Below are 9933 nucleotides of genomic sequence, written 5' to 3'. Positions count from 1 at the left end.
AAGTGGTCTGCTTCGCTATCAAGGGGATGGCAGACTCAAAATCCCTACAATTTTGAACAAAATTTAAGTTTAGCTCCGGCGGCTTGGGTTTGAATTTCGCTACACCATTTTTGTCTTGTTTATACGTAATTCATACTCACGTCGTGTTTATGTTATAAGGGAACAAATTGCCACGTCGATCACGATGCGCCTAGGGCAGAGGTGAGGCAATAATGGGATCACAAAACCCGTTCCTTGGCAAGTTGCCTATCCATCCCTTTATTTATTAGACTTTTTTTTAAAAAATTGAAAGACTGCTAAAGTATCTATTACACACATGGACAACTTGTTGCACGAATAAAAGTATGGTAGATGCTGCGCTCTTTGGATTAAAATTATCAAGGTATTGCGCTATATGAGCTTGTACCAGCATAAGTGGTAGGGCTTTTTGCGTCGATTCCTGACTATGGATGGATTTACTGTTACTCGCAAAAGTTGTCAAAGAATCCGTTGAGCAAGCCGGGAAGATTACGATCAGCATTTTAGTATAATCATGGAAAGAGATCCTTTTGGGTTAATTCAGACTACTAAGTACACGATAGAGAAAACTGTAGGCCCGGGGAGATTCCCCCTTTCCACCTCCCCTTTTCTTAGCCCTGCTAACTACTCAAACATTATTGACAAGAACCAAGAAATAAAACAATTTTAAATATAGGCAACTCTTTCTTCTTTATTTCAGCGGTAAAATGATAATTAACAGACTAAATTACTTAGTTTCAAAGGTATAATGCGTTTTACCGTCCGCTGGATATTGTTTTGGTAATACAGGTCGGAACATTTTCTTATCCTCGAGCCAGTAATATAAGATAAACCACCCAGCCATCACGCCGAAGAAGGAAAGGAAATATGTGCTATTGGCGAAACGTGGTGTGTCCGGTTGACTGTAACGATCCTCGCCATATAAATCAGCGTCAGCGTGGAGCTGTAAAGAGAAATGAGAATGCGTTTCAATGCAGTATAGTTGTATTTTCTGGTATCAGTGAAAATAAATAAGAATTTTCCTAGATAGAAAATCTACAAATGAAGGAAACTCCGCCAAATCCAAAATATAATGAAAGGGTAACGAATTACCTTTTTGTGTCTTCTTACGACCTAGTCTCCGGATAATATAAAATATTTATTTTATTGAATTCAGATTGCTTTTTTCTGAAGAAAGTGACGCTGAAAGCCACTATGTTGCCATCGACTGTGACCATCTCTCACGCTCCACACCCAGAGAATTAATGAAGATACCGGTTTTCAATGACAAGCAATGAATTTGCGAGCTTTGTAAAGGACATTGCCGGCTTTCCAACCGTTCAAAGGCTGACAGATTTTCTGGACAATCGAATTCAAACGTTTGATTGGGTAAATATCGATCTTATCATCGACAGGAATACAGTGGAGGTCAACAATTCCAGCCTTTTAGAAAGAAAAGGTAACAATCTGCGCACTGACTTCCAAAAAGAAGCGCAACTATGCTAGTCACTAAACTGAACTCCAAGAATATATACTCGTTTGGCAATGACCAGTTTTCAAGAAAAAGGTCAATTTACAAAAATTAGACTTCTTAGGTTCAAACAAACGCAATGAGAAGCAGTTCATCGACATCTTAGCAACAGCTGGGCTATGTATTTCAGTGAACTGAGGGATATCATCGATAAGCTCTTCAAAAAATCAGCTATAAAAGAACGGAACGGGTGAACTAAGTATACATTTTTCAGCATTGCTGTGGCCGCAATAATCTAAAAAAATAAAATTCCATAATTTTTATACAAAATTTGTGGTGAATACGAAAGTAATCAAAGCTGCAACTGATAAAGTAATTTATTGCCGATTATTTTATGGGTAAAAACCTGCAAATTTTGAAACTTTATTGCTAACGAAACGTCAACAACACCTCGGATAGGGACTGACCTCACGGCAATGAACTTCCGCTATTGAAAACAGACTCCTCACGCTTCTCGACCATGGTAGCGAGCGTCCTCAGAATGCTCGCTTTCTCCAACTTGAGCGCGAATTCCAGCGATATAACTGGAAGATGGTGGGACTCCGAAGAGTAGTCACCTCTTACGGCAATGTGCTTTTGTACCCTGGATATCCAAGTGGTAGCAGACGCAAATTCGATATCGGGTTGCTTCTGACGGGTACCGCAAGGCGCGCTCTCTTGACCTAGGAGCCGGTTTGTGACAGACTTCTAAGTGCGAGATTTCGGTCCAGGTTAAGGAGCATCGCAATTGTACAATGTTACGTACCAATGAAGACTCCATGAGTAAAACGCGGTTCAGAGGAAGCTTCCTAAAGCTAAAATAGTGATCGTGATGGGTGATTTGAATGCCATGGTGGGATCCGGCAACACCTTACTTGTGCATGTGCTGGGGAAACACGGTCTTGAGATTTCTGCAACTTCCAACATCTAGTTCGAGCACAGAGCCTGCCATAAGGTCAGTTGGTTTCAAGTGACCCCGTATGTATCAGATCGACCACTTCGCAATCAGCAGTAGATTTAGATGTTTTTTGGATTTGGGTAACAAGAGAGCCTAGAAAGAAATCACCATCTGATAGTCGCTTACGTTCGCTTGCGTGTTCGCCATCAAACATTTTTCTCGGGTGTTGCACAGGTCGCCGGCCACGTCTCAAAGAGGCTGAGGGCGGAGTTCTGAAATCGGATCGAAAGGATACGATACCGTGCGAAATCCCCAGAAGTTCCGTTTAGTGTATGCAGGGACAAGAGAGAATTTGCTATTTTGTTAGTCAGGGAAGCGTAAGATGCTGCAGATCGCAATGACTTCAGAACTGTATACAGCACCACGAAAGAGCTTGCATGTGATCGTAAATGCTTCGATGGTCCGGATGGTGAAGGACTTTAGCGGTCGACTTCACATCTACGATGGTGAACAACTGAAACGGTGGAAAGAATGCTTCACCATGGCTTTTAACCGTATTACATACGGTGAGGTTTCTCCTCTTGTGGATGAAATGGCTAGTCATCGTAACATGCGAATACGGACTGTCCCTCCAAACAAAAGAGAAATCATTTCGGTCATCAACGCACTCAAATCGAGAAAAGCCGCTGGACTGGACTGGATGGTCTCCCCGCAGAGTTACTTATCCTTGCACCTGCAGTTACTGCAGACATGCTGCTTCCACTCATGCAAAAATCTTGGGAATCCGAGACCTTTCCCAGAGAGGAGAAGAAGGGGGTAATAGTTAAGATTCCAAGATGGGCACAAGTTTTAGTTGTGATAATTGGAGGGATATTTGCCGGCTCCCTGCCATTGCAAAGATAATAGCTAAAAAAATCCTGTAACGCATTAAAGAAAATCTCGAAAGATTAATCGACAGAGCAGGCTGGTTTATGAGAATCAAGTTGATTTGCGTCTTACTATTTCCACTATAAAGTGTCGGCGATATGTTTGTCACTCTTATTGCGTTGCCGAAGCCTTAGCAGCGATTGTCGTCTACCTTTTCACCCGCATGACAATTAAGGTCACCACATTGACAGGCAAATGATTGGTTTTTGTGTCTTTCCCGGCACTGCAAGTTTCTCGACGATAAAACTTTGGCCAATTGACAAATTTATAGGAATGCCAATCGGGAAGCAAAGAAAGCGATCGCTGTCAACCGAGCGGTCTGGGAAAACAAAGATAATTCAACAGAATTTTCAAATTACCGTCCCATCCGGTTACTTTCCCATACCATTCTTGACAACCATTTTCGCGAAATTGTGGAAATAACCGTGAATCAAGCCGGATTTGTCAAGGAGTGCGGAACTACTGACGCATCACAGGCTGCGTAACAACTCATGGAGAAACATCAGGAGAAGCATACCCCTCTTTACATTGCATTTCTGGATCTAGAGAAAGCATTTACCCGTGTGCCACACGAACTCATCTAGTATGCTGTACGACAAGACCTACTACCAGAAGAATTCGTTAAATTGCTCTAGCACGATCCGAAAAGTAAAGTTTGAAGTATGGCGGGTGTAGCAAAACCGCTTCGTGTCTCTGTTGGTGTTCATGAAGGAAGCCCCCTCTCACCACTCCTCTTTGTTCTTGTTATTGACACTGTCACACGAGATATCCAACGTCCAGCGCCCTACACACTGCTTTATCCAGTCTCAGATTCAATATACACAAAACTGAATGTTTGCCGACCGAACCCCATAAAACAGGCGCAATCACTGTGAACGGCAGTGATCTGCCCAGAACTGAGCGATTTAAATACCTCGGGTCAACGTTATCAGCCAATTGAGAACTGCGTTATGAAATTGCTTCACGCATTAACGCACCCTGAATGAAGTGGCGTTCCACAACTTTGTGATCGACGTATCAACGAACGTCTCAAATCTAAAATTTACCGCAATGTCGTCCGTCCTGTCACTCTCTATGATTCTGAGCGTTGGCCGACTATAAAAGACAATGAACGACGTCTTGCGGTAATGAAGATGAAAATGTTACGTTGGACTAGTGGCGTCACACATTTTGATCACATCCGAAATGAGGACATCCGCGATCAATATGGGGTTGCAATGATCGTGGAGAAACTGCGAGAGAGGCGTCTTCGATGGTTTGGTCACGTAATTCGCGCTAATGAGGATTCGCTTGCCAAGATTGGTCTGAACATCGAAAACGATGGTAAGCGACCAGAAGGCCGACCGAAAAAACGGCAGCTTGATGCGCTGGATGGGGATTTGAAAGCCTCACGATTGCATCCAGATCAGGCTTTTCATAGAACAAAATGGCAAAACCAATCACGACGAGCCAACCTCGCTGTGCACGGGACAAAGGCTGGACAAAAAGAAGAGAAAGCACTTGTAGTACAATCGAACGAATGAAACAAGGATATGGCAGTTGAGCTCTGGAAAGCGAAGAGTTGAGACTTAATAGCCAGACTATCGGTGAGCTCTTCAATCCTTTCGAGCAATTTACCGAAACGTGAAATGATCGCTTCAAGCAGCATATCTCCGACTGAATCTAAACAAAAGAAAGTTTGTGACGGCTGAACCCATCGAAATATTGACAGTGATAGCGACCTGCTGAAAACAGAGCGATTTAAGTATCTCGAATCAATGCTTTCGGCCAACCGCTTTTTTTCCTATGAAATTGTCCTTTACCATCGAGTTCTGGATGAATACCAAAGGCAATGAATGCCGCTGGATTTATAGCGTGACTATCTTAGAAAAATTGCAGGAGAGGCGTTTTCGATTTCATGGCAATGTAACTCGCCCAGGCGATAACTTATTAGCTGAGATTGACCTTAACATCGAATTCGCTGGCAATGATCCGGCCGACCGACGAATCATACGCTAGGTGTTGATTGAGAGCCTCTTGACTCCACGCGGACCAAACCTTTGGCCGAGGAAAAAGGCAAATCCCAACCAGGCGAGTTGACCCTTTTGTCGAATGGAACACTCCTGCTTTATCTGCACTTGGGGCCAGCGTGTTATGCGCCGCAATGGACCATCATTTGGACCCATTTTGTTTTAAGAGGCATAAAGGTGAGGAACTGATTAATTAGAACTTTTCTCGGTATGAAATTTGCTCAGCGAACAGTAATTCTCGTATAGTGGACACTTTCAAGCAAATATTATCACATTTTCCATTTTACGATAAAATTATTGTGAAAATCACTGCACTTCATTAGTGGTGCTTTGAGGTGGCAGCGAGGAAAATAAGGCAGCAATCCTGTCGTCCGGACCAAAACCAAGTGACCGAGGAGAACTTCCACGTGATGGCACCGGGATACGTTGCACGCACTATGGTTTGTTGGCCGTCATGGAGTAGGTGAAGGCTTCAAAGGCCCGATCAAAGCGATCAGAATCGAGTCTGCTGGGGGACTCATCTGAAGTGACTTTCGGTCTCGAAACCGTACCAGGGGTGTATTGGTGTGATGGGAACCGGGATAGCCCTTGAATTCAAATGTCTCAGGAGAATTCTTGGTTTGTTGCGTTCAGTTCGGTTCGCCCCTAGTCGGAGAGAGACCTTCGGGGCTCGGCGTTGCGTTTCAACACACAATCTGTGTTCGATAAAGATTTAGATAGGTTTTGCATTCACCAGTATGAATAAACTGAGCCATGCGCTCAGTAGAGACTGGTGCGATTGTGCTTGTTCCAGCTTGGCTCTGATTGTGATCAAAATCAATTCGTGTCTTAAGAAGACCTTGGGGTGAAATCAACTCGACAGGTACGTAAATGCACTTTATTCATTTTTCCTGGGCTTCAGCAAATTGCTTCATTATTTATGAGTGTTCTACAAATCGAAACCCCCTCAAAGCAAAACGCTGTCGGAAAGTCGGAAGGCTTCTGGCCGGAGTCTTCTAGCGAACCAGCAGCTGTTAACCGCACTTTCCCGCCAGCGAAGAGGACTATGAGTTAGAACCTTGCTTGGAGGGTTGGCAGCCACCCCAGCTGTGCGAGACTATCAAATCGGTAATTACCGAGGATAAGATCGGCTGGGCTATAAACAATTTCTCTGCATATAGATCTCCAGGCCCAGATGGCCTAACGCCAGTCATGCTACCGAAGCAACAAGAAAGGGTTGTGCCGTGGCTTGTTGAGATTTAACGGAGCTGCATTTAGGATACGTACCACAGTCCTGGAGACGCGCACGAGTGGTTTTCATAACGAAATCGGGCAGGCGCGGTCATGAGTCCACAAAGGACTTTTGACCAATCAGTCCTCTTTCGTGCTGAAGATCCTAGAGCCCGTCCTGGACATTTAGAAGAAGCCGCCCTCCACGAAGTAATTGGCACGGTTGTGCGATCGCTGCAGTACAAGCAGTATACCCTAGCTGCTTTCTTGGATATAGATTGAGCTTTTAATAACGTTAGTACCAACGCCATCAAGGAAGCCTTGATCGGTATTAGATTGGAGGGGTATCTCACGCATTGGCTTATACCCATGCTAAGTACCAGGATAATCCAGTCGGATCTGGGAGGCAATCACTTGACCAGAGCTGTAAACAGAGGCATGCCCCAGGGTGGCGCCATCTCACCGGTGCTCTGGTTAATAGTAATGGACAAAATTTTACGTACATTGGACAGCACAGTGGGGTGAAGGTGGTGGCGTGTGCCGACGACTTGATGATATTAGTATCAGGGAGGTTTCTGTCCATTATGAGCGACATCATGGGAGGAGCGTTTCGAAAGGTATGCCTGTGGGCCGCAAGATGCGGACTCAGCATAAACCCAGCCAAAACGCAACTGATGCTATTCACCACCAAGGCAAGGATACCTGAATTCCATCTACCACGGCTGAATGAACAAAGATTGGTTCTTTCCTCTAATGTAAAGTATCTGGGTGTAATCCTGGATCCAAAGCTAAATTGGAGATTGAACATAGAGCTGAGGGTTAGGAAGGCCTGTATAACCTTCTATGCCTGCTAGAGAACCTTTGCAAAGAAATGGGGTCTCCGCCCGAGGATGGTTCTCTAGATGTACACCGCAGTAGTGCGTCTGATCCTAACGTACGGCGCTATTGTATGGCGGCAGGCTTTGAAGAAAAAATGCAATAGGATGAAGCTTAATAGGATTCGAAGAACCGCGTGTGCAGGTGCTACTGGGGCTCTGCAGTCCTGCCCCCGCTCTCAATGTACTTCTGCATCTCCTCCCCCTAGACCTCCACATTAAATGCGTTGCAGCGTGCAGTGTCGTCAGATCACGTAAGTCCGGATGCTGGGCAGCGAAGTCCTACGGCCACAGCAACATCCTAGACGAAGTACCTTGGGAAATCCGAGCATTCCCCACCGACTATGCCACACAAGCCGAACTTCACGAAAAACTTTGCTGTCGACTTTCCAACCAGGGCAAAGTGGAAGACCAGCACCGTGTTGCAAGGTTATGACTCAGTATTCTTTACCGACGGATCAAAGATGGCCTGTGGAGTCGGCGCGGGGGTTTTCTCGAATACACACGGTGTATCCAAGTCGTATGGTCTCCCAGGTTTCACCAGTGTATTCCAGGCGGAAGTACTGGCGATATTGGAAGTCTGTCGATGGCTGGAGCGTGATTCGAGCCCCAAGCGTAACATAGCCATTCTGACCGACAGCCAAGCGGCCATTAAGGCCTTGTACGCAGCGACGACCTCTTCCAGGCTGGTGGGGCAGTGCAGAGACGTGCTGAACCGTCTGAGCGGCACGGTCAAGGTCACTCTCCTCTGCGTTCCCAGGCATAAGAACATAGAGGGGAACGAGCGAGCTGACGGATTAGCCAGGCAGGCTCTGCCCTTGGCAGCCCTCCGATAAATACAGTCGGTGTTTCGCTGGCGACTGTTGGGGGCCGAGTCTACTCGCACTACCTAGCAACCGCGGGCCTAAGATGGTGAAGGCTTACGAGCTGTGCCAAGTCAAGGAGAATTTGGCCCGCTTATAACATAGTCCGATCACGAGAGCTCCTGTGCTAGACGCGTGCAAATGCATTCAAATTTACGGCGGTCTGCACGGGACACTGGCCCATAGGGGCTCGGCATACCCTAAAATTTGCATTGCCGAACCTGCGGAGAAGGAAGGGAAATCCTCATGCACTTTCTCTGCGATTGCTCAGCTCTGGCTAGAGTCAGGCTGCGGACACTGGGTAAACCATTCTTTGGGGATCTCAGAGAGATTTCTAGCTGCAGGGTCGGAGAGTTGCTTCCCTTCGTGAATGCTACGGGCTGGCTCTGAAGATCCGAGCCGGCTGGACTCTGCCTCCGTGCTCCCATAACAGCAGTCACGGTCTTAGGGAGTCTGTGGCATCAAAACGGCGCACCACACCGCTAATTGGGCTCTTCGGAGCCGCCACCTACCTACCTAACCTGCGTTCAGTTCGGATATAGTGGTTGGCCTCCTAATGGGAGTTTCATGTGGGTTGTGTTTACGTTCAAGCGAACAGAGACCTTCGGGCCTCGGCGCCGTGCAGCGTTTCAACTCGGGTGCCGTATTTCTTAGTTCGATAGAGGTTTAGGTAGGTTTTTCATCCACCAGTATGAATAAACTGAACCATGCCCTCAGTATAGACAATCAATTCGTGTCTTAAGGAGACCGTGGGGTGAATTCAACTCGACAGATACTCATGTAAAACCAAAGATACGTAACTGCACTTTATGAATTTTTCCTGGGCCTCCCATTCATTACTTCATTAACCATGAGAGTCTTCTACAATTCGCAACCTACGAAGACGGTGCTCAAAGCAAACTGCCACCAAAAGTCAGCCATAAAGCTTTCATTTTAAAATAATTAAAAGTTCTTTGAAACTGATCATGCCAGCATTGAACTTCTACAACTGCCTACTCACCGGTTCATTAAAGTTCCTCTTTAACTCCGGAAAATCGTAAGGATAGAAATTATCTTTCATTTCAGCCCCAACGGTTGGCAATTTCGGGTAGTCACCATAACCAAAACCATCATCGGCGTACGGTTTGTATTCTTCTGGCAGTAAATTATACTTTTTCGCAGCTGCTTCTCGTTGCTCCTTAGTCTGTGGAAAGGGGGCAGGCTTAAAGTCCTTATTCCAATCTGAAACGAACCGGAAAATGACGAAAGCTAGTTAATTTTCGGCATCTAAACTTGTCGGTGTAAGTTACGTAAACAAATGTGTCCACGGTATGCACAGGGAGGCGCGACAATGGACAGAACCACATTCTTAAGGATTTTTAAAAGTAAAAGGCAATACTTACGGTTCCTAGAACTGACATACAGCACGGCCGAACCTCTGTTCGTTAGCTGCGGCACGAATTTCAAGCCTTTTATGAGAGCAGCCATTTTTCTGACATTAACTCGCGGATGACAACTGTTCGACAGACAATCAGCTGGTTGTGTCTTCTTTGGGTTGAGTTTGGTAAATCCACGTGTCGATATTTGTTGTTAGTTCAATTCAGAACGCTCAATATCCATGCGACTAGAAGGCGTGCCAACATGAGGATACCGTAGAGGACGCGCC

At 45.7% G+C, this 9933-nt stretch overlaps 1 protein-coding gene across 1 annotated transcript; it reads right to left on the bottom strand.

Annotated features, from left to right (window-relative positions):
* Positions 1–689: 689 nt before the first annotated feature.
* LOC119655139 (NADH dehydrogenase [ubiquinone] 1 beta subcomplex subunit 8, mitochondrial) lies at positions 690–9831 on the bottom strand. The gene is made up of 3 exons (XM_038060874.1): positions 9671–9831; positions 9289–9509; positions 690–961 (listed from the first exon to the last, which is right to left on the bottom strand). Exons 1-3 carry the CDS (start codon positions 9753–9755, stop codon positions 746–748), a joined length of 522 nt encoding a protein of 173 aa, XP_037916802.1. The 5' UTR covers positions 9756–9831; the 3' UTR covers positions 690–745.
* Positions 9832–9933: the final 102 nt, after the last annotated feature.

Source organism: Hermetia illucens, chromosome 4 (genome assembly GCF_905115235.1).
Source record: "Hermetia illucens chromosome 4, iHerIll2.2.curated.20191125, whole genome shotgun sequence".
In the NCBI taxonomy this organism is placed as follows: domain Eukaryota; kingdom Metazoa; phylum Arthropoda; class Insecta; order Diptera; family Stratiomyidae; genus Hermetia; species Hermetia illucens.
Note: the sequence above shows the minus strand (reverse complement) of the source record. Positions and strands in the feature narration are given on the sequence as shown.